This window comes from Nerophis lumbriciformis, linkage group LG15, assembly GCF_033978685.3.
Source record: "Nerophis lumbriciformis linkage group LG15, RoL_Nlum_v2.1, whole genome shotgun sequence".
NCBI classification, from domain to species: domain Eukaryota; kingdom Metazoa; phylum Chordata; class Actinopteri; order Syngnathiformes; family Syngnathidae; genus Nerophis; species Nerophis lumbriciformis.
In genome coordinates this window covers 12,658,139-12,684,567 of record NC_084562.2, presented here as the reverse complement: position 1 = coordinate 12,684,567, position 26,429 = coordinate 12,658,139, and the positions used below count along the sequence as shown (strand labels likewise).

Here is a 26,429-nt window from a genome sequence, read left to right as displayed (position 1 = left end):
AACGATGAGCCGACATTGTCGACAAATATCGATATTACAAAATTTGTCGGCGACAATTATATTTGTCGACAAAAGTCGGACATGGTCACTCATGTTTCTCCGCGTGAAAGCGGGTACGCACCGCCACTCGCTAAAAACATTGCCAGTGATAATGTGAAGTGTGAGAACTTTTCCTCCTATTCTTGTTAAAAACATGACTAACTTGCTAATTTTGCAAAGAGGACCATAGCTCGCTAACGGAATGTGAGACGAAGTCGTGTGTAAAATAACTTTAACTATCATTTCAGCCAGCTAAACTTTGTCTACATCAATTCAAGTACTTTTTAAAGCAGAGTCAATTTGCAATTCCGTGCAAAAGGGCACAATAACAAAGGCGAATCGCATGCGCACAAACACACACACACACACACACACACACACACACACACACACACACACACACACACACACACACACACACACACACACACACACACACACACACACACACACACACATACACACACACATTCTCATTAATTAGTCAACATGTTAGAAATGAATCAATGATACAATTCTATACATTGAGTCCAATAGAGTGCTAAAACTGTCAGGAGTTAAGATTAGAGATGTTCGATATTATCGGCCGATAAATGCTTTAAAATGCAATATCGGAAATTATCGGTATCGTTTTTTTTAATCATCGGTATCGGTATCGGTTTTTTTTTTTTTTTTAATAAATCAACATAAAAAACACAAGATACACTTACAATTAGTGCACCAACCCAAAAAACCTCCTTCCCCCATTCACACAAAAGGGTTGTTTCTTTCTGTTATTAATATTCTGGTTCCTACATTATATATCAATATATATCAATACAGTCTGCAAGGGATACAGTCCGTAAGCACACATGATTGTGCGTGCTGCTGGTCCACTAATAGAACTAACCTTTAACAATTAATTTTACTCATTTTCATTAATTACTAGTTTCTATGTAACTGTTTTTATTATGTTTTACTTTCTTTTTTATTCAAGAAAATGTTTTTAATTTATGTATCTTATTTTATTATTATTTTTAAAAAGGACCTTATCTTCACCATACCTGGTTGTCCAAATTAGGCATAATAATGTGTTAATTCCACGACTGTATATATCGGTATCGGTTGATATCGGTATCGGTAATTAAGAGTTGGACAATATCGGAATATCGGATACCGGCAAAAAAGCCATTATCGGACATCCCTAGTTAAGATAGTCAAAATAGTCGTTACAGAAGAATAAGTGATTATTACATTTTAACAGAAGTGTAGGTAGAACATGTTAAATGAGAAAGTAAGCAGATATTAACTGTAAATGAACAAGTAGATGAATAATTCATTTTCTACCACTTGTCCTTATTGATGTGGACAAAATAATAGAACGATAAATGACACAATATGTTACTGCATATGTCAGCAGCTAAATTAGGAGCCTTTTTTTGTATACTTACTACTAAAAGACAAGTTGTCTAGTATGTTCACTATTTTATCTAACCTCTTAAAGGCCCAAGCTGTTTGTTTACATTATTTTTTTATTTCTCTTTGCTATTTGGGCTTAATGGACCCTAATTAGAATAAGAAACTAAAAATAATATTTTTATACTATGTACTTAGGTACACAAATGTGTACTTCATGTGTAGTGGCATGCACATTTTTATTTTTACACTTTTTTCCCCCCAAATTCCATTGTATGTTATACTCTTCTGACACCACCAGATAGCAGTATAAGTGTCCATATGTCGGCATAAGACCCCAATTCAGTAGTTTACACAATTTTGGAAATAAGAGCTAAAAGGTGCTGTCCACGCATGTGGCCACTAAGGCCTTTAGGGGCGGTATAGCTCGGTTGGTAGAGCGGCCGTGCCAGCAACTTCAGGGTTGCAGGTTCGATCCCCGCTTCCGCCATCCTAGTCACTGCTGTTGTGTCCTTGGGCAAGACACTTTACCCACCTTAAAACTTTTAAGTGGGTGGCACTTTAAACCAGTGCCACCAACACTGGTTTAAATGTAACTTAGATATTGGGTTTCACTATGTAAAGCGCTTTGAGCATACTTGCCAACCCTCCCGAATTTTCCGGGAGACTCCCGAAATTCAGCGCCTCTCCCGAAAACCTCCCGGGACAAATATTCTCCCGAAAATCTCCCGATTTTCAGCCGGAGCTGACAGCCTTTTTTCACGACGGGAGGACAACAGGGTGACAAGAACTAAATCATCCAGATGAGATAAATTGTATTATTATGTTTATCTTACCTAAAAATAAATATATTTATTAATAAAAAAAATTAAAAAAAACGAAATAAATTGTTACTATATTTTGCTAAAAACATCAAAATTAATTGTATTTTTATTTGTATTTTTTCTGACTCCTTTTTACATCCAGCCATTAGAATTATACATTAAAATAAATATATTTGAAATAATTAATTTTAAATTATCATAATAATTCATTTAAAATGACCATATTTAATTATTAAAATAATTGCTTGTTTATCAACAACTTTAGCATTTTATTCATTACATTTTGAAGCTCTCAGAAGCCAAGTTATGTTATATTTCTTAATATTTATTTATGCAAGTTTGAAGTATCAATTATCTAAACACAGTTTTATTTGCATATTTTCAGGATGTAGATATATATATATATATATGTATGTATATATATATATATATATATATATATATATATATATATATATATATATATATATATATATATATATATATATATATATATATATATGTATATGTATGAAATACTTGACTTGGTGAATTCTAGCTGTCAATATACTCCTCCCCTCTTAACCACGCCCTCAACCACGCCCTGCCCCACCCCCGACCACGCCCCCACCCCCCACCTCCCGAAATTGGAGGTCTCAATGTTGGCAAGTATGGCTTTGAGTCACTAGAGAAAAGCGCTATATAAATATAATTCACTTCACTTTTGAGGTTAAGGACAAAATTGCAATAAGAAACATATGTTTAATGTACCCTAAGATTTTTTGTTAAAATAAAGCCAATATTTTTTGTGGTCCCCTTTATTTAGAAAAGTACCGAAAAGTACCAAAATACTTTTGGTACCGGTACCGGAACCAAAATATTGGTATCGGGACAACACTAACACACACACACCGAGCACCCACTGGCAGAAATGTAGATCGGCGCCTATGCTGTACAGTATGTCAATTCCTACTCAATGCGGGTTTTCTAGCCATCAAAAGCATCAAGGTCAGTATTCTGTTGTGATTCTCTTGAGCATAGGTGGCTTGCACGATATATTCAGACTAAATAATAAGCCACGCTGAGGGCGCAGAACATTGAGGGATGCGGACATTTGCATTTTTTGCAAGTTAATCTTCCCTCGGCATGTCGCTCTGCAGCTTCTTCAGGTAATTTATTCTCGCACAGTCTCACAAAAGCTCCAGCTAACGGATACAAAAGCAATACATTTGTCATTAATTAACTCCTTTCCCTGACCCGGGCCACGGCACAACAAATGCATTGTTTGGAAGCTCGAAAGTAATTTCTTTCTGCTTATTTGACCTCGCCCCCTGATTATGAGGAGCATCAAGTCAAGTCACAAAAGGACAAAGCGTGTCGTAGGTTATGGAAGAAAAAGGACCGGCAGTCCAAAGGTCATCTAATAAAATAAGGAAGAGGATGTCAAGTACACTAAAACTCTGAACTGTATTTGTCCTTCAGCTGAAGAATATTATTCTGCGCCAAGGAAAGCTGTTGGCACACTGATAGAAGCAGAGGAGGTGGGAAGAAGCCCTTTTACGATAAACAGAGGGGAGATGATATTGAGATTGTTGAGGTTTTCATCAAAACAACTGAATATTTTTTCAAATTATTCAACTATTATTATTATTTAATCTTTTTCTTGAAGGTGTTTCTCCAAAAACAATATGTTGTCTTATAGTCAGGGTCTTCTTATGTACAGTACTGATCTGTAATTGTATGAACTAGGGGTGTAACGATATGAACATTTCATATTATGGTTCAGGGTTTTCGCGCGGTGTTAAAAAAAGTCGAAAAAAGTCTTATGTCACGTACGGCGGGGGAAGGGGACGACACAACGGCAGGAAGCAGTTCAATAGGTTTATTGAAACTGATGATAAGACGATGCAAAGTATTAGCAATGTAAACGTTACCAGAGGGTGTTGTCCGTGCGTTTTGGATGAATCCTTCAAAAGTCCAGAGGGGCAAGGCAAGAAGACAGTCCGTGGACAAGCGAGAGGTCGAGGGGGGGCTGGAGAGAGGTGCAGAGGTTCGTGTCCGAGCGGGGGTCGAGGATAGAGTGAAGCAGTCCAAAATCCGGAGCACTGGATACGGAGGGAACACTGCAGGGAGCATAGAGGACATAAGACACGGGTGGAGGGAAAGCACAGAAAGAGCAGGTACGAGGAGGGAAGCCAGAGACGGGATGCTTACTACATGGAGTGAACTACGTTCCGGCACTGGATCTTCGGGTCCGCTGATCTTAATGCCGTCTGCCCTCATCAGATCCCGGTACGCTAATTGCTGCAGATGGCATGAGTTGAGTTGAGTTGAATCGAGTCAACAAAGATTTGCTTCAGCCTGCGACACAGTCATTTTGATAGTAGGCTATTATAGCTAATAAAGACACTTACATCATGTGTTGCCTTCATTATAAGACTTATATACGGCTTTTCATTTTTTTGCGGCTCCAGACAGATTTGGCTTTTGTATTTTTGGTCCAATATGGCTATTTCAACGTTTTTGGTTGCCGACCCCTGAGCTAAACTAAGACAAAACAGAAACCACAGAAGTAAAGAGACATTTTGAGACCCTTTCCCTGAAACCTGATAGCCATGTTAGAAGTCTAGTGGTAATAAAGGACTCAGACTTGATCTTTAAAGGGGAACATTATCACAATTTCAGAATGGTTAAAACCATTACAAATCAGTTCCCAGTGGCTTATTATATTTTTCAAAGTTTTTTTCAAAATTTTACCCATCACACAATATCCCTAAAAAAGCTTCAAAGTGCCTGATTTTAACCATCGTTATAAACACCTGTCCATTTTCCTGTGACATCACATAGTGAAGCCAACACAAACAAACATGGCGGAAAGAACAGCAAGCTATAGCGACACTAGCTCGGATTCAGACTCAAATTTCAGCGGCTTAAGCGATTCAACAGATTACGAATGTATTGAAACGGATGGTTGTAGTGTGGAGGCAGGTAGCGAAAATGAAATTGAAGAAGAAACTGAAGCTATTGAGCCATATCGGTTTGAACCGTATGCAAGCGAAACCGACGAAAACGACACGACAGCCAGCGACACGGGAGAAAGCGAGGACGAATTTGGCAATCGCCTTCTAACCAACGATTGGTATGTGTTTGCTTGGCATTAAAGGAAACTAACAACTATGAACTAGGTTTACAGCATATGAAATACAACAACATGCACTTTGAGAGTGCAGACAGCCCAATTTTCATCAATTAATATATTCTGTAGACATACCCTCATGTCAGCAGGCCAGGGAAGCTAGGGTCGATATTCTTCTCTTGATCATCTTCGGGACGGTGTGAGCCAAGACATCCAGGGGGGTTTAGCTCGCTCGTCTGCGGGAACAAACTGCCGCCATTGCTTGCCCTGCTACCGATGTCCTTTGTCCCTGAATTGCTCACACACTCCGGCAGATTCAATGGGGGTCTGGCGGCAGATTTCTTTGACTTTATCGTTGGAAATGCATCTGCTTTGAGTGTCGCAGGATATCCACACATTCTTGCCATCTCTGTCGTAGCATAGCTTTCGTCGGTAAAGTGTGCGGAACAAACGTCCAATTTCTTGCCACTTTCACATCTTTGGGCCACTGGTGCAACTTGAATCCGTCCCTGTTTGTGTTGTTACACCCTCCGACAACACACCGACGAGGCATGATGTCTCCAAGGTACGGAAAACAGTCGAAAAAAAGGAAAATAACAGAGCTGATTTGACTCGGTGTTTGAGAAAATGGCGGATTGCTTCCCGATGTGAAGTCACGTTGTGACGTCATCGCTCCGAGAGCGAATATTAGAAAGGCGTTTAATTCGCCAAAATTCACCCATTTAGAATTCGGAAATCGGTTAAAAAAATATATGGTCTTTTTTCTGCAACATCAAGGTATATATTGACGCTTACATAGGTCTGGTGATAATGTTCCTCTTTAAGTCAATAACATCAGCAGCTGTTTACCACCTAAAACATTGCCAAAATCAGAGAAATAATGTCTAAATCAGACTTAAAAAGACTAATCCATGCCTTTGTCTCCAGCAGGTTAGACTAATGTAATGGCCTTCTCACTGGGCTCTCTAAACAAGCTGTAAAGCAGCTGCAGTACATCCTAAATTATGCTGCTCGAGTCCCGACTAGAACCAGAAAATACGACCATATTAGTCCAGTGCGTAGGTCACTGCACTGGCTTCCTTTTGCTCAGAGAATAGACTTTAAAACAGCTCTCCTTGTGTACAAGTCTTTTTCATGGTCTAATGCCAAAGTACATCTCTGACATGTTAGAACCATATGAACCATCTCGAGCTCTCAGGACCTCAGGGAGTGGTCTCCTGCTGGTGCCCAGAGTCAGGACCAAACATGGCAAAACGCAGTTTTATGCTCCTAAAATCTAGAATTGTCTTCCTGAAGATGTGAGGCATGACTCTACATTGGCAATGTTTAAATCCAGCCTGAAAACACTTTTATATAATTGTACATATGAAAACTAATACAACTATATTTTATCTACACTCTTTGATTGGTTTTAATTTCAATAATTATGATTTTTTTTTGTGATAAATAATTTGAAATATGATTTTGTGTATGAATTGTGCTCTATAAATAAACTTGACTTGCTTTGCCGCGTCAACTGTCTAATCAAAAGATATGTTTGTTTCTTGCATAACAATATATTCACTCTTTATTGTTTGTCTTCTGCATCTAAGCCTTCTGGGTAATGTAGTATATAAAACTTGTAGCAACACACTGGCGTGCTCACTTCCTACTTTACATATATTTATACATTTGTTTAATATTTATTTTTTCATGACAGGGTTTTCATTGCTCAGCAGCATTGTCCCAAGAAGGACAAGCGGTAGAAAATGAATTGATGGCTATTACTATTATTAGTTTTACGTAATTAAAACAGTATAGTAATTTAACAATGAGCTCTGAGTATGTGCTTGTACTGCCATCTAGTGTCTACTTTTAAGACTGTGTGGTATAAAATGAGTAAATAATCAATACAGTATTGTTTTTTTTTTTTTAGTTAAGGTTGGAAAAACATCTGTAATTTTGATAGAAAATTCATAAAATCACAAAAAAAAAAAGCCTCAAAACATCGCAACTTTGCTGCAATTTTCTAAAAAAATATGCCACAAATTCAGACATTTTAGGCTGCATAAATAACAAAAAAGCCTGCAAATTACTGGATAGAATGTTCTCCTATCATTATACAAGCACACATGAATGGCTTAATTGCTCGGACAGACATTTGTTTATACTTTGTATTAGGGCTTCACAATTTTGAGAAAAAACGTAATTGCGATTTTTCTCTCCAAAACTGGGATTTGATTTCTATATTTTGTACATATAAATGCATAAAACTGGGAAAATAAGGAGTGAAGGAAGATATGTTACTTTTAGACTGTCAATCAACATATTCTAGTCTCAAGTTGCCACACCTTAAAACAATATGCAATAATTTACTTTTATTTGGTTTTATGCAGTAAGACTTAGAGCTTCTGTCTACATCATAACCGATCAAAATGTTACAGCGTATATAATGGAATCATATTATGTAATGAGGATGCAAGTAAGCATTTACAACAGGGGTGGGCAATTCATTTTTACCGGGGGCCACATGAGCAACCTGAGCACTGCTGGAGGGCCACACCGGCAATATTTCAATTAAATTTTGCTCAAATTATTTTTGATATACCGTAAGATAAATAATAATAATAATAATAATTTTATTTAACCTAACTTAACTTTATACAAAAGCAGATTGCTTTTGATGGTTTTATTTTTAACACTGTCTTACACAACACTTCCTGATGTATAATATAATGCAAAAATGTCCATTTCTGTCACTTTATCCTGCATCCTCTTTAAAAGTCCAACATTTTTCCCCGTCAGATTTGGACAACCATCTGTTGTCACACCTGCCAGCTTGTCCCATTTCAGTCCTAACATGTCCAAACACGCATTTACCTATGTGGACAAGTCATTACCTGTGGTTGTCTCTTTAATTGACAGCATGGCTGCCAGCTCCTCAGTGATTTGAAAGTCTGCAGTTATCCCACGTAAGTTGATGAGCAGCTGGGCGGTGTTACGTACATCGCAGCTCTCATCCAAAGCCAGCGAAAAACAGTCAAAGTCGGCCGTTCTGTTCTTCAGCTGAAGCTCCAAGTTTCCAGCGATGGTCTCAACCCGCCTCGTTACAATGCGTCGGGAGAGTGACACGTTCTCAAATGCGTCCCTCTTCTCCGGGCATATCAGCGCAACAGAGTCCAATAAGCACTCCTTAATAAACTCTCCGTCAGAAAACACCTTACTTTTTCTGGCGATTTTGTGAGAAATGACCAAACTTGTCCTGATGGCTGCATCTCTGGGGGTGTGAAATTTGGCAAAAAGTCCTTGTTGGGTTTGCAGTTTTACCATCAACGCATCAGCCTCCCTTGCGCGTGCTTCATCAGACAGATTCCGGTATTTTTCCTCGTGCTTCGTCGTGTAGTGGCGAGTCAAATTATATTCTTTAAACAGAGCAACATGTGTACCACAAATTAAGCACACGGCTTTACCTTTAATTTCTGTAAAGAAATACTTGGCAGTCCATGTCTTGTTGAAAACACGGCATTCGTCATCAACTTTTCTCTTTTTAGCGTCTCATCACTTGTCGCTGTGCACCATCACTCACAGGTTACACATGGACTTACGACCATAAATAAAATTTTTCAAAATAAAAGGAGCACAGTTGTATTGCACGCACGCTATATATATATTTTTTGATTTATTTTGTAATTTGTGATTGCCGCTGTTCACATTCACTCACAATCGCGCACGACCATACGTCCACAAGGAAGTAATACAAATAACACTTTTCAAAACAAAAGCAGCACCGTTGTATTGCACACTTGACATAGATACTTTTTAAAATGGATGAATGATTGGCCTCACGCGGGCCGGACAGGGACCCACAAAGGGCCGGATGTGGCCCGCGGGCCGCCGAATGCCCAGGTCTGATTTACAAGGATATCAACGTGTATTTGTCATTACTGTAGAATTGTTTACTATTGTTATTGGAGGGTAAATAAGGTTGTCATGCTAAATAAATACTGTAAACGAAAACATTAAATGGACTTTTATTTCTGTAAGCAAAAATTTAACTTAAATAAATATTTAACGTCTTTCTCAGTCTGAAAAACTTGGTCGGCCGTGATCGTGGCATTCTCCCTCATTCGTCCGTGTTGATGGGCTCATATTGCCCATCCCATTTGAAGCTGGAATATTCCCACAGCGGTAAGACTTAGAGCTTCTGTTTACATGATAACCGATCAAAATTTTACAGAGTATGTAATGTAATCATATTATCTAATGATAATGCAAGTAACCATTTAAAAGGATATCAACTTGTATTTCTCATTACTGTAGAACTGTGTACCATTGTGATTGGAGGGTAAAAAAGGTTGTCATGCTAAATAAATAAACCAAAACATTAAATGGACTCTCATTTCTGTAAGCAAAAATTTTACTTAAATAAATATTTAACGTCTTTCCCAGTTGGAAAATTCTCCCTTGTTCGTTTGTGTTGATGGGCTCATATTGCTCATCTGATTTGAAGCTGAAATATTCCCACAACGGGACATTTGACTTTGTAATCTGTGGTCCCCTCCAAGGTTTCTCATTGTATCCCAGTTTTTTCTTGCCCTGATGTGGGATCTGAGCCGAGGATGTCGTTGTGGCTTATGCTTTAAGACACCTGGGATTAAGGGCTATATAAATAAACTTTGAAATAAACTTTGAAACGCGAGGCTCAACAATTCTGATTGGCGTACACGTCTGTCACCCCCCAAAAAAAGGTACGTAATCGCACTAATTAAAACCTTGAAGTCGAATAATCGGGCAGCCCTACTTTGTATGTCGTTTCTTAATGGGGAAAGACGTTAATGTCTCTCGTATCCTTGTTAGCATTCAAGCTGGGTGCGCTATCATTTATTTAATGTGAACAATAAATTATTGCCTAATTGATATCCACAACTTATTCATGATTTGTACAATTTAGTTAGAATTTTTACACTCATATTTATATATTGTCAATGTGTTTGATTTACTTTTCTCTGTAAAATATTCCCACTTACAGTAACCTATTTTTCCAATTTATTGTTAATATGTGATTCTTCGTTCGTTATTTTTATTTGGGGCTGTCAAATTATTTAAAATATTTAATCGCAATTAATTCCATTTTGTTCATACTTAACTCAAACGTTTTTACTACAATAACTGGACAATTAGATTTAATGAAATGTTTTTTTTTTAAACAATATGCTTGTTTGAACAGCTCAAAACAAGGTGACATAAACACGGTTTTAATGACAACTGCAGTGCATTAGGGTTTACCAGATTTTGTATTTTGTAGGAATAACAAAAATATATTCTTGCTGCAGGAGCACTTGCATTCAGAGGAGAGGAGCTGCACCATGTTTACAGAACAGCGTTGGACATTATTAACACAAAATGTGGATTTTTACGATCATATTTTGATTGTCATAAATGTTTGGTAATATAATCTGTGATATTCTCCCTGAATAAATGCTTCTGATATTCTGTACATTACATGTTGTGCAAGTAAATCATATCCGTATTGTTGCATGACAATGTCTTAACCTTCTCTATTAATAAAGTGTAATATTCAGCATTAAAATGCGGTTATCGATCCTGGTTTTACGACAAATTTAATTTAAAACGGTAACACTAATTTGACCACGGCTTGTCATTAATACCGTGTATTGTTACATCACTTTTGTGGACATTTTAACAACATTTATGAGTCTGAAAAGACACAATTCATCATAGGTCCACTTCAAGCAATACATGTCATTTATTTAATGTGAACAATAAATTATTGCCTAATTGATATCCACAACTTATTCATGATTTGTATAATTTAGTTATAATTTTTACACTCATATTTACATATTGTCAATGTGTTTGATTTACTTTTCTCTGTTAAATATTCCCACTTACAGTAACCTATTTTTCCAATTTATTGTTAATATGTGATTCTTCGTTCGTTATTTTTATTTGGGGCTGTCAAATTATTTAAAATATTTAATCGCAATTAATTCCATTTTGTTCATACTTAACTCAAACGTTTTTACTACCATAACTGGACAATTAGATTTAATTTAATGTTTTTTTTTTTAAATATGCTTGTTTGAACAGCTCAGCACAAGGTGGACATAAACACGGTTTTAATGACAACTGCAGTGCATTAGGGTTTTGCCAGATTTTGTATTTTGTAGAAATAACAAAAATATATTCTTGCTGCAGGAGCACTTGCATTCAGAGGAGAGGAGCTTCACCATGTTTACAGAACAGTTTTGGACATTATTAACACAAAATGTGGATTTTTACGATAATGTTTTGATTGTCAAAGATGTTTGGTAATGTAATCTGTGATATTGTCCCTGAATAAATGCTTCTGATATTATGTGCATTACATGTTGTGCAAGTAAATCATATCCGTATTGCTGCATGACAATGTCTTAACCTTCTCTATTAATAAAGTGTAATATTCAGCATTAAAATGTGGTTATCGATCCTGGTTTTACGACAAATTTAATTTCAACACAAATTTGACCACGGCTTTTCATTAATACCGTTTATTGTTACATCACTTGTGTGGACTCAACAGTCCTGGGGTTCAAAACAAGGAATAATATCGCTCCATTCAATTTATACCCTGAAAATATGGGATCTGAAATAAGGACTAGAACACAGGTACTCTGAGCAGTCGAGTCCCATGTTGTGTCGCTTAGTTTTTATAATGGCCTGGTCACGCTACACTAGCATTGGCGAGAAGTCGACCACTGCCACACAGCTGGTCGCTGTGTTGGAAGTGGCAGTCAAACACAGTTCGGTTTTTGAGTGTGTTGCTTACTGATTATAGATGGCAGCTGGTTGTCAACAAAAAAAACCCTTCAAACTGGTGATGGCGGCACTTAAGGTTGAGGCGGTGCAGGTCATCATTTGGCAGCAGGCAAGAAGCCAGCACGTCTGTGCATTATTGTTTGGACTTTTACGGTTCCGTGAAGGGAAGATTTGATGTTTTCTTCCTCACAGCAGGACTATCCTTTTTGTTTTTTTCACCCCAGGAACAGTCACAAAGGAGTCGTCCGCCGCAGCTGGCGGAATCCCGCTACGTGATCTAAACCCAATTTTGCCATTTGAATAAGCTAACGCTTATTTTCTTATCTTTCTCTTGCAGTCCAAAAAAATCCAGGCTCAACTGAAAGAACTGCGGTATGGGAAGAAGGATTTAATTTTTAAGGTAAGCTCAAACTGAAGGGCGGTTTTTTTTGGCTCTGAAGCGTCTACACACACCAGAGGAGTAGAAGTACTTGAGACCACCTTGGAAAGATGATCCCGTCGCAGGCAATTCTCCAATTAATTTAGTCTCCAATTACGAAATCCCTTCCAGCAGACTATTCAATTGCAAACTCATTTGGCTCGGTCTCAGTCTGCTTTTTGTGCTCCCTATACATCCCTGCTATCTTTTTCAGCCATATTAAATGGCGTAAATGGCGACATTGACAGAATTGTACTTTAAATTGTATGAGCCACATTTTGAAATGCAAACTACCTTGCAATAGATTGTTATACATTTTGATCTAATGCTGTGTGATATGGGCAGAAATATAAATAATTGTGTATCCCGATAAAATATTTTACAATGTTGTATTTTTTACCTTAATTTACGAGTAGCGTAATTTCCGGACCATAGGGCTCACCGGATTACACTGCCAATGAGCGTCTCTAGTCAGGTCTATTTTCATACAAAAGGCGCACCGGATTATAGGGCGCATTAAAGGAGTCATATTATTTTTATTTTTTTTCTAAATGTAAAACACTTCCTTGTGGTCTACATAACATGTAATGGTGGTTATTTGGTCAAAATGTTGCATAGATTATGTTTTACAGATCATCTTCAAGCCACTTTCTGACAGTCCCTTCAGAATGCGCCGTTTTGTGGGCGGTCTTATTTACGTAGCTCAACTTCGGCAGCGTCTTCTCCCCGTCATCTTTGTTGTAGCGGTGTAGCGTGCAAGGACGGGAGTGGAAGAAGTGTCAAAAGATGGAGCTAACTGTTTTAATGACATTCAGACTTTACTTAAATCAATAACGGAGCAGCATCTCCTCATCCGTGGCTCACTAGTGCAACAACAAAGCCGGAAATGTGTCTTGTGAAAAACCGTTCGACCGGAACTCTCAAATAACTAAAGTTCCTTGGGTGAATAATATCAACTCACCACACCGGTATGTTTTAGCGCTTTCATGGCGAGTTTACTGACAGATATAAGTAAGAACTTTACACAACTTTATATTAGAAATGGCAACAGCGGAGGATGAATGTCCCATAACAAAATAGAGAAAAAGAAGAAGCTTATCGACTACGGTGTCGGCACGGACTACAATGGCAGACCCACGCAAATTTGTAGGACTTATGCAGATCCCAAATACAGATCAGCAGGTACCAGAAGGTAAGTAAAGTTGCTTTTGCATAATATTGCGAAACAAAACGCCAGATAATATGTCTTAACTCATACACACACCATAATAATACTCGTATGTTGAAGCACAGTACAATCCATCAAGCGGTGCGGCTTCATAGCTTACCAAAGTCGTACTAAAACATGTTGATAGATTTTTGAGCTTCGTGTGTAATGTTCTATATTTTCAATGGAACATATAAAATGTTGGTGTTGTTTACCTGAGTCATATTGCAGACTACACGTATCTCTTATGTGTGGCTGCCATCATATTGCAGCCTACACGTATCTCTTATGTGTGACTGCCATCAACTTGTCACATTTATCATTTCACCATGTCCATCCATCCATCCATCTTCTTCCACTTATCCGAGGTCGGGTCGCGGGGGCAGCAGCCTAAGCAGGGAAGCCCAGACTTTCCTCTCCCCAGCCACTTCGTCCAGCTCTTCCCGGGGGATCCCGAGGCGTTCCCAGGCCAGCTGGGAGACATAGTCTTCCAAACGTGTCCTGGGTCTTCCCCGTGGCCTCCTACTGGTTGGACGTGCCCTAAACACCTCCCGAGGGAGGCGTTCGGGTGGCATCCTGACCAGATGCCCAAACCACCTCATCTGGCTCCTCTCGATGTGGAGGAGCAGTGGCTTTACTTTGAGATCCCCCCGGATGGCAGAGCTTCTCACCCTATCTCTAAGGGAGAGCCCCGCCACCCGGCGGAGGAAACTCATTTCGACCGCCTGTACCTGTGATCTTGTCCTTTCGGTCATAACCCAAAACTCATGACCATAGGTGAGGATGGGAACGTAGATCGACCGGTAAATTGAGAGCTTTGCCTTCCGGCTCAGCTCCTTCTTCACCACAACAGATCGATACAGCGTCCGCATTACTGAAGACGCCGCACCGATCCGCCTGTCGATCTCACGATCCACTTTTCCCTCACTCGTGAACAAGACTCCTAGGTACTTGAACTCCTCCACTTGGGGCAGGGTCTCCTCCCCAACCCGGAGATGGCATTCCACCCTTTTCCGGGCGAGAACCATGGACTCGGACTTGGAGGTGCTGATTCTCATCCCAGTCGCTTCACACTCGGCTGCGAACCGATCCAGTGAGAGCTGAAGATCCTGGCCAGATGAAGCCATCAGGACCACATCATCTGCAAAAAGCAGAGACCTAATCCTGCAGCCACCAAACCGGATCCCCTCAACGCCTTGACTGCGCCTAGAAATTCTGTCCATAAAAGTTATGAACAGAATCGGTGACAAAGGGCAGCCTTGGCGGAGTCCAACCCTCACTGGAAACGTGTCCGACTTACTACGGGCAATGCGGACCAAGCTCTGACACTGATCATACAGGGAGCGGACAGCCACAATCAGACAGTCCGATACCCCATACTCTCTGAGCACACCCCACAGGACCTCCCGAGGGACACGGTCGAATGCCTTCTCCAAGTCCACTAAGCACATGTAGACTGGTTGGGCAAACTCCCATGCACCCTCAAGGACCCTGCCGAGAGTATAGAGCTGGTCCACAGTTCCAAAACCAGGACGAAAACCACCCTGTTCCTCCTGAATCCAAGGTTCGACTATCCGGCGTAGCCTCCTCTCCAGTACACCTGAATAGACCTTACCAGGAAGGCTCACCATGTACCAAATAAAATAGCTTCGAGTAAGCACGACCAAAATTATTTCGTACATTAGGCACACCGGGTTATAAGGCACACTCTCGAGTTTTGAGAAAATGAAAGGATTTTAAGTGCGCCTTATAGTCCGGAAAATACGGTAATTCAGCTTTTTCGTATGCTTAAAGTTGCGAACATACCTTGAGTTAAGAGAATTTTTCCCTGCCGGTTGAAGTAATATTCGAGCAATAAAGAGTTAATATATTGTTCCACATTGTTGTTCCTGCTTCGTGTATTCAAAAAAATAAACATTAACGTCCACTCAGAGATCGACACAATCCCGCCTTCCAAACGTTTGAACTAAGAAAGTTAATTCCTAAGGAAAAGAAGCGGTAGACATAATCTGAAAAAACAAACTATTAAAAATATGTCCTACCTGTGGAATGCAGCCACAGTCCTTCAAACAACATACATTTATCCATAAAATTATTTAGAAGCTGTTGAGGTTGTGTTTGACGTGTTTCAACATGTCCAGTCCTGACTCGACCAAACTGGACGTTTGAGTATTACCTTTGGTACACAGGCTTACACATGGCTTGTTGTCAACACTGACCTCTCCGGTCCGTCACTCAAATACGTCCTTGTGGAACATAAAGAGCGATTCTCTCATTCCTATTGTGACGCAACGGAGACAGTTTTGCCAGATGGTGTGAGAGGAACAAGCAACCAGCTCTATGAAAACAAGTCGCTCATAATAAGCGGATAATAAGGGGACTTGGCAACACTGGACGGAGAATCAGCTCGAAAGAGACATCGCATTAATCCGGTTCCCAAGGTACGGTAAATGTTGAACAATGGTATTACATTATTTCATATAACTCCTGTTCATAGTACATGCTATTGGGATGTTTTTCGAACAATGTTTATTGTCCAAAAGTTTGCTTTGTCTTTTCAAAAAGCATCGTGCATGTTAAAATGGTGGTGTTTTGGGAGCACATATATATAAAAGTATATATGTAAATATATATGTATATACAGTACAAGCCAAACGTTTGGACACACCTTCTCATTCAATGTGTTTTCTTTAATTTCATGACTATTTACATTGTAGATTGTCACTGAAGGCATCACAACTATGAATGAACACATGTGTTCTGTATTCTAGTTTCTTCAAAATAGCCACCCTTTGCTATGATTACTGCTTTGCACACTCTTGGCATTCTCTTGATGAGCTTCAAAAGGTAGTCACCTGAAATGGTTTTCACTTCACAGGTGCTTGAAGCTCATTGAGAGAATGCCAAGAGTGTGCAAAGAAGAGACTAGAATATAAAACATGTTTTCAGGTACTTCACCTTTTTTTGTTAAGTACATAACTCCACATGTGTTCATTCATAGTTTTGATGCCTTCAGTGACAATCTACCGGAACTCTCTGTCAGTAGCAAGCAAGCTAGTAGTTAAGCAACAATACTGTAAACTAACTTGAATAACAAATGCTTAGTAAAGTTAGATGGTTCAGTCATCTAGTCAGGATGCCACATGAACGCCTCCCTAGGGAGGTGTTTAGGGCACGTCCGACCGGTAGGAGGCCACGGGGAAGACCCAGGACAAATTGGGAAGACTAAGTCCCCCGGCTGGCCTGGGAACGCCTTGGGACCCCCCGGGAGGAGCTGGACGAAGTGGCTGGGGAGAGAGAAGTCTGGGCTTCTCTGCTTAGGCTGCTGCCCCCGCGACCCGACCTCGGATAAGCGGAAGAAAATGGATGGATGGAATGCGCAAAACCTAAATATCGCAATAAGAAACTGGTAATGGAAACACCCATATTTCGAAAAACCTCTCAAATATCGCTGAAACATTTTTGCGCTCTCATGTGGTTTTTGAGACGTTTCGATATTGAAGTGTTTCGCAAAAGCATAATAGCATTTAGAGGTCACTTGAACACTGAGTCAGGAAAACTAGGGCAGGCAGGTCTTGGTCTCGCTTCCGATTGGTCGGCCGGGGTCGGCACTGGGCCCTCTCGCAATAGAGGCTCGGAGGGACCCACTTGCCCGAACAAGGGTCAAGGGGGCCGTAAGGACGTTGCCTTTGGGCGATCACCCGCTGCCTTCGTCTTATATTGACATCACGGCAACAGCGGTGGCTGCACTATCTTCCTCAAAGTGGAGTCTTAGGGGATTAGAATTACAGCTCATGACGCAAAACACCCTTTCATTGGAAACACCTACAAGTCGCAAATGTATTTTATGGGAATTTTAGAAGTATCGCTGTTATTTTTCAATGGAAACACAGCAAGTGTGTACAAACCCTGTTTCCATATGAGTTGGGAAATTGTGTTAGATGTAAATATAAACGGAATACAATGATTTGCAAATCATTTTCGACCCATATTCAATTGAATGCACTACAAAGACAAGATATTTGATGTTCAAACTCATAAACTTGCAAATAATAATTAACTTTCATGGCTGCAACACGTGCCAAAATAGTTGGGAAAGGGCATGTTCACTTACATGGCCTTTCCTTTTAACAACACTCAGTAAACGTTTGGGAACTGAGGAGACACAATTTTTAAGCTTCTCAGGTGGAATTATTTCCCATTCTTGCTTGATGTACAGCTTAAGTTGTTCAACAGTCCGGGGGTCTCCGTTGTGGTATTTTAGGCTTCATAACGCGCCACACATTTTCAATGGGAGACAGGTCTGGACTACAGGCAGGCCAGTCTAGTACCCGCACTCTTTTACTATGAAGCCACGTTGATGTAACACGTGGCTTGGCATTGTCTTGCTGAAATAAGCAGGGGCGTCCATGGTAACGTTGCTTGGATGGCAACATATGTTGCTCCAAAACCTGTATGTACCTTTCAGCATTAATGGCGCCTTCACAGATGTGTAAGTTACCCATGTCTTGGGCACTAATACACCCCCATACCATCACAGATGCTGGCTTTTCAACTTTGCGCCTATAACAATCCGGATGGTTCTTTTCCTCTTTGGTCCGGAGGACACGACGTCCACAGTTTCCAAAAACAATTTGAAATGTGCACTCGTCAGACCACAGAACACTTTTCCACTTTGTATCAGTCCATCTTAGATGAGCTCGGGCCCAGCGAAGCCGACGGCGTTTCTGGGTGTTGTTGATAAACGGTTTTCACCTTGCATAGGAGAGTTTTAACTTGCACTTACAGATGTAGCAACCAACTGTAGTTACTGACAGTGGGTTTCTGAAGTGTTCCTGAGCCCATGTGGTGATATCCTTTACACACTGATGTCGCTTGTTGATGCAGTACAGCCTGAGGGATCGACGGTCACGGCCTTAGCTGCTTATGTGCAGTGATTTCTCCAGATTCTCTGAACCCTTTGATGATATTACGGACTGTAGATGGTGAAATCCCTAAATTACTTGCAATAACTGCTTGAGAAAGGTTTTTCTTAAACTGTTCAACAATTTGCTCACGCATTTGTTGACAAAGTGGTGACCCTCGCCCCATCCTTGTTTGTGAATGACTGAGCATTTCAAGAAATCTACTTTTATACCCAATCATGGCACCCACCTGTTCCCAATTTGCCTGTTCACCTGTGATGCTGGCATCAAATTCCAAAGTTAATGATTATTTGCAAAAACAAAAATGTTTATCAGTTTGAACATCAAATATGTTGTCTTTGTAGCATATTCAACTGAATATGGGTTGAAAATGATTTGGAAATCATTGTATTCCGTTTATATTTACATCTAACACAATTTCCCAACTCATATGGAAACGGGGTTTGTACGTTTGTGTGTGATATTTGTCTTCCTACACCGTTGCTGGAGGAGGTACTCAGTGCCTCCACAGTGTCATGAATAAGGCGAGAGGGGTTGGCCATTATGAATGTCAGCTTAGCAAACATCCTTCTGTCCGCCACCTCCTGGCTATACATTACCTTAGCATAAATCCACATTGTGTCTCCGGATGTCCTGTCCACTTGTTCTATTTCAAGCCATGAATGATGGCTGTATTGACTGGTTTCTGGGTCACCTTTGAAAATTGTTGACTCAATTGCGTCACATATGCAAAACAACCCTATTGCACAATGTCACCCAAGGTGCTTCCAGACGGACGTTTACAGAATATGACTATCTTTGATTAATCAAAACAACACTTTGTTTTCTTATGTTATTGAGATCAAAAGCCATGCTTTTCCTTATTTTCTATTTCTGGAGTGCGATGATTGGAAACCCAGCAGGGGATAAGGGGGACATATGAGAGGAGGATGCAGAGAAGACTCCCTCGGGATGGCAAATGTCATCAACGTCACATGGGGGATGTCAGTCAAGACACCTTGACCGTGAGGAAATTGAATTGGTTGCAACAGCTGTTGTACCGTGGCAAAATGAATTTTACGGTGACAGAGTACACAAAGATTACAACTACAGGACAAGACTGGCAAATAATGTATTTACTGTACCCGAACCATAATCACCTTCGGATCTCTACTTTTTGTTCTATGAAGACACATGCAATATGGAAGAGTATGAATAAAGAGTTTTATAAACAACATACGGTATTGTTGATTAATAACTAGGGTTGGGTATTCCAATTCTCCCGGAACCATCCATATTTTTAAACGTCCATTCCTATTTTCGTTGCTCAGTCCGCTGAACCAACAAAATATGTGCCACACGGGTGACTAGCAGCTAAGTTCACTATATTGCCAAAAGTATTTGGCCACCTGTTTATGAACTTGAAGTGCCATCCCATTCCTAACCCATAGGGTTCAATATGACCTTTTGCAGCTATTAGAGCTTCAACTCTTCTGGGAAGGCTGTCCACAAGGTTGCGGAGTGTGTTTATAGGAATTTTCCACCATTCTTCCGAAAGCGCATTGGTGAGGTCACACGCTGATGTTGGTCGAGAAGGTCTGGCTCTCAGTCTCCGTTCTAATTCATCCCAAAGGTGTTCTATCGGGTTCAGGTCAGGACTCTGTGCAGGCTAGTCAAGTTCATCCACACTAGACTCTGTCATTCATGTATTTATGGACCTTGCTTTGTGCACTGGTGCACAGTCATGTTGGAAGAGGAAGGGGCCCACTCCAAACTGTTCACCCAAGGTTGGGAGCATGGGATTGTCCAAAATGTTTTGGTATCCTGGAGCATTCAAAGTTCCTTTCACTGGACTAAGGGGCCAAGCCCATTTCCTGAAAAACAACCCCACACCATAATTCCTCCTCCACCAAATTTCACACTCGGCACAATGCAGTCCGAAATGTACCGTTCTCCTGGCAACTTCCAAACCCAGACTCGTCCATCACATTGCCAGATGGAAAAGTGTGATTCATCACTCCAGAGAAGGTGTCTTTACTGCCATAGAGTCCAGTGGCGACGTGCTTTACACCAATGCATCCGACGCTTTGCATTGGACTTGGTGATGTATGGCTTAGATGCAGCTGCACGGCCATGGAAACCCATTCCATGAAGCTCTCTGCGTATTGTACGTGGGCTAATTGGAAGGTCACATGAAGTTTGGAGTTCTGTAGCAACTGTGCAGAAAGTCTTTGCACTCTTCAGCATCCGGTGACCTCTCTCTGTCAGTTTACGTGGTGTACCACTTCCTGGCTGAGTTGCTGTTGTTCCCAAAAAATTAAAAGCCATATTACATACAGATAGTGTGTCATGGAATTAAGAGGACTTAAAGGAAACTAAATGACCTCAAATATAGCTACAAATGAGGCATAATGATGCAATATGTACATATAGCTAGCCTAAATAGCATGTTAGCATCGATTAGCTTGCAGTCATGCAGTGACCAAATATGTCTGATTAGCACTCCACACAAGTCAAAAACATCAACAAAACTCACCTTTCATGCACAACGTTGAAGGTTTGGTGGACAAAATGAGACAGAAAAAGAAGTGGCAAAAAACACGTCCGAGAAAGTCAGAGAAAGTTATACATGTAAACAAACTACGGTGAGTTCAAGGACCGTTAAAATTAGTAGGACAAAACGGTGCTCGCCAAATACTCGAATCAGTGAAGCATGTTTAATATAAACAGTGTGCTTTGTAACAATTAGGGAGGCTTGTGTCATGTTTGTCCTCCTACAGAAACCATATTAAAACAAAAAATAGTTTTTTTTTCCCCTCATCTTTTTCCATTTTTTATACATTTTTTAAAAAGCTCCAGAGAGCCACTAGGGCGGCGCTAAAGAGCCGCATGCGGCTCTAGAGCCGTGGGTTGCCGACCCCTGGACTAGACGTATAAGATTTCATGGGATTTAGCGATTAGGAGTGACAGATTGTTTGGTAAACGTATAGCATGCTCTATATGTTATAGTTATTTGAATGACTCTTACCATAATATGTTACGTTAACATACCAGGCATGTTCTCAGTTGGTTATTTATGCCTCATATAACGTACACTTATTCAGCCTGTTGTTCACTATTCTTTATTTATTTTAAATTGCCTTTCAAATGTCTATTCTTGGTGTTGGGTTTTATCAAATAAATTTCCCCCAAAAATGCGACTTATACTCCAGTGCGACTTATATATGTTTTTTTTCCTTCTTTATTATGCATTTTCGGCCGGTGCGACTTATACTCCGGAGCGACTTATACTCCGAAAAATACGGTAGTAGTTTTGGCTTGTGTTTAGTTATCAGAATAGTGTACTATTGACTTTATTTTGATTAAAACATTGTATGTAATACAGGAATGACAGTAGTTTAAATACTGTGTTGATACTGTTAAACTGTGAATAGTACTCACAATAAATACATTTTAAAAATGTAGGATCGTTATTGGCCGATTTAATGTATGATCAAAATCGGCAGCATTAATCCCTGATCGGAACAACACCATCTTTAATACAGGATATGTGTAAATATATATTTTTTTGATGAGGTTTTGTAAATTCAAGTGAACAAGTATACTCGGCTGGAAAGAAACATTTATATTCCAGTTCAAACGATTGCTATTTATTTACTAATTGAAATTGGCCAAATGAGAAACTCAAAGTACATTTTTGACCCTGCCTCGAGAATCGTTTAGAACTGGAATGCAGACGAGGGACCGAAATTGGAATGGTCCAAATCCAAACTATGATCAACCCTGGTAATAAGGCACGCTTTTACTGTACATATAGAAATTATATAGGATTATTACTTGGATAAATGAATGAGAATCTAGTAGACCATGACGTGTTTAGACCGACCAAAGCATAACAAACATAAGTTAATGATGGCTTTAACCTTTTTCTGAGGCAGGGCGTTTAAACGCTTTGACCCATATTTTGTGGCCCTCGAGTTAACATCGTAGTTTAGTGTAATTGTAGCCCGTGCACCCTGTGCGGCTGATAGTAAATACAAACCCCGTTTCCATATGAGTTGGGAAATTGTGTTAGATGTAAATATAAACGGAATACAATGATTTGCAAATCCTTTTCAACCCATATTCAATTGAATGCACTACGAAGACAAGATATTTGATGTTCAAACTCATAAACTTTTTTTTTTTTTTTTTTTGCAAATAATAATTAACTTAGAATTTCATGGCTGCAACACGTGCCAAAGTAGTTGGGAAAGGGCATGTTCACCACTGTGTTACATCTCCTTTTCTTTTAACAACACTCAATAAACAATTGGGAACTGAGGAAACTAATTGTCGAAGCTTTGAAAGTGGAATTCTTTCCCATTCTTGTTTTATGTAGAGCTTCAGTCGTTCAACAGTCCGGGGTCTCCGCTGTCGTATTTTACGCTTCATAATGCACCACACATTTTCGATGGGAGACAGGTCTGGACTGCAGACGGGCCAGGAAAGTACCCGCACTCTTTTTTTACGAAGCCACGCTGTTGTAACACGTGCTGAATGTGGCTTGGCATTGTCTTGCTGAAATAAGCAGGGGCGTCCATGAAAAAGACGGCGCTTAGATGGCAGCATATGTTGTTCCAAAACCTGTATGTACCCCCATACCATCACAGATGCTGGCTTTTGAACTTTGCGTCGATAACAGTCTGGATGGTTCGCTTCCCCTTTGGTCCGGATGACACGATGTCGAATATTTCCAAAAACAAATTGAAATGTGGACTCGTCAGACCACAGAACACTTTTCCACTTTGCATGAGTCCATCTTAGATGGACTCATGCCTAACAATAAACCTGGAGGGGGCGTGGCTTCCAGCTCCGCCTGAATTTCAGGAGATTTTCGGGAGAAAATTTGTCCCGGGAGGTTTTCGGGAGAGGCGCTGAATTTCGGGAGTCTCCCGGAAAATCCGGGAGGGTTGGCAAGTATCGGTACAGTAGAATTTCCTCAATTTGCTGCAATATCCACTTTCCAAGTGTTGCAAGTTGCCCTGTTGTCTTCCTTTCTTGAGAATAATTCCAACGACAGGGTTGAAGTTTGGCGGCGTGCGTGGTGACGTCATGCGTGCCCACAGGCATTGGTAAGGGAATCCTTAACCAAACTGTCAAATGATTCCCAGAAATCGAAACCATCCCCAGGTTGATTGAGTTCTAAGACCTGCTTTTTCAAAATGCAAAGGGATACATTCTCCCACTTGAGTCGTGCACTTGTGTTCAACAAGGAAGCGTAATATGTCTCACTAGAAAATGCCAACATGTCCTCATTATTATCGGACCATTCAGTTTAACGCCCGTGCCAAAGCTGCCCCAGTGGTAAACTTCAAACATCACATCCCAGCAGGTTCCTCTCCACTCCCTCTGCTATGAGATAAAAACCCCCCTCAGAGAAACCATGGCCCTGTCTTGTGTTGCACGGCAGAAGAGCGTCCACTCTGCAAATCCCCATTTAACTTTCTCCCCGCGGCTGTTTTTTCTCCACTGGCTTAAAAAAAAAAAAAAAAAGAACGGTGACTTGATGTACTCTCATGCCTCATCTAGCGAAATGGCTTGTACCCCGCTGACCTCACACCTCTGTAATGGACTGACACATAAATATGGAGCTTTGAGGCACTAACCCTGAAAGTCAGCATTTCTGGGTCAGCCACCATGTGCCTGCATTCCTTGGAGGACTATCTGCTGATGGTGCACAATGCAATGAGTGTAATGGCTCTCTATATATAATGCGACATGTGCATGCGCACACAAACATGCAGACATCCTTCTGATGGCCTTCGGACGGAATACTAAGAGCAGGCTGCAGTTCTCCCATGCGCTTGTTAGCCAATCCAATATGGACTCATTGTTTGGAGCCTCATGTTTGTTTGCACGGATCCATCTGACATACTGAGCATCATTTTTGTGTCGGCGTTATCTGCTCTGATCAAATGTAAACGCTTTATGCGTAATCTCACATCTGTAACATTGCACTGATCTCATTTTATAATACTCTACACCAGTGGTCCCCAACCACCTAGTCTGGGGACCGGTACCCGTCCGTGACGCATTTGCTACCGGGCATTAATTGATTTATAAACTAACACATTTTCTCCAATTTAACTTTCGTCTGTCCCACTAAACGCACCAATAAGCTTGTTTTATATATAGTAAATGAATGCACATTAATGAACATATACAATTTTAATGTGTCAGGTTGTAGCCTAAGGCTGATTTTCATCTGCAAGGTCATTGTATATAGCAGGGGTTCTTCACCTGTTTGACCTCAGAACCTACACTACAGAGGGACCCGGGGCCCACTCCAGTATTAACACTGAATTAGTAATCTTACTCTTGATTTTGATCATATAAAATAAAATACAATATATGACCTACTTACAGTTCCATACCTTGTAAAATGATATAAAAGCATGTGTTAATCACAAAGACTAAATTATTACTTTAACAAATAAACCTTAGGCTTAGGTCAGACTGATTAGACAAAATATATTTACATACAATATGCATTATGTTCTGCTAAAATAAATAAACTAAATTAATAATAAATGTGGTAACACTTTAGTATGGGGAACATATTCACCATTAATTAGTTGCTTATTAAAGTAACAAAGACTTAATTTAGAGTTATTTGGATACGAGGGGAACATATAAGGGTTAGGGTTATGGTTACTAATAAGCAATAATTCTGAGGTTATTGAGGGAAGACTCTTAGTTAATGGCTTACTGGTTGTATGATAAGGCCATGCATAATAAGGCATTAATAAGTACTTAATAATGACTAATTAAGAGCCAATATGTTACTAATTTGCATGTTAATATAAACAACTAATTAATGGTGAATATGTGTTCCCCATACTAAAGTGTTACCATAAATATATTTTTTAACTAACTGTCAATAAAATTAAAGGGCAAATGAAAATACCACTTTAGTCGTAATTTTTGCGCTTAATAAATTTCTCTATGAATTTCACTCTGGTTGTTTTATATTGTCATTACTGCCACATGTGGTAAAAAAGTGTATTGCAACTAAGTACCGCTGTGGTCTATGCAGACCACAGCTGAAAAAACACATATATTACATTCTCGGGGCGCTCGTCCTATGGTTGAGAAACACCGGTATATAGTATATGCCATGGGTGTCAAACTCTGGCCGTGTAATTTCACTTGGCCCTTGAGGCGATATCAAACTAACACTAGAGCTGGCCCGCCAATTATATACAGCGGCGGTGCCGCGGTAACACCGCATTCACCGCTAATTCCCATACTTGCCAACCCTCCCGAGAGACTCCCAAATTTCAGTGCCCCTCCCGAAAAATCGTGTGTGTGTGGGGGTGGGGGTAGGGGGGTGTTGGTGGTAGCGGGGGGTGTATTTTGTAGCGTCCCAGAAGAGTTAGTGCTGCAAAGGGTTCTGGGTATTTGTTCTGTTGTGTTTATGTTGTGTTACGGTGCGGATGTTCTCCCGAAATGTGTTTGTCATTCTTGTTTGGTGTGGATTCACAGTGTGGCGTATATTTCTAACAGTGTTAAAGTTGTTTATATGGCCACCCTCAGTGTAACCTGTATCGCTGTTGATCAAGTGTGCATGGCATTCACGTGTGTGTGCGTACAGAAGCCGCACATATCTTGTGACTGGGCCGGCACGTTGTTAGAATGGATGAAAAGCGGACGTGACGACAGCTCGTGGAGGACGTTAAAGGCAGTG

The 26,429-nt window shown here is 40.2% G+C and overlaps 1 protein-coding gene across 1 annotated transcript in view; it reads left to right on the top strand.

Moving 5' to 3' along the window:
* luzp2 (leucine zipper protein 2) overlaps positions 1-26,429 on the top strand; it is a 433,448-nt gene that overhangs the window by 350,595 nt on the left and 56,424 nt on the right. The window contains exon 7 of the mRNA XM_061974821.2: positions 12,509-12,571. Within this exon, the coding sequence (XP_061830805.2) occupies positions 12,509-12,571 (63 nt within the window). The remainder of the gene's footprint in view (positions 1-12,508; positions 12,572-26,429) is intronic.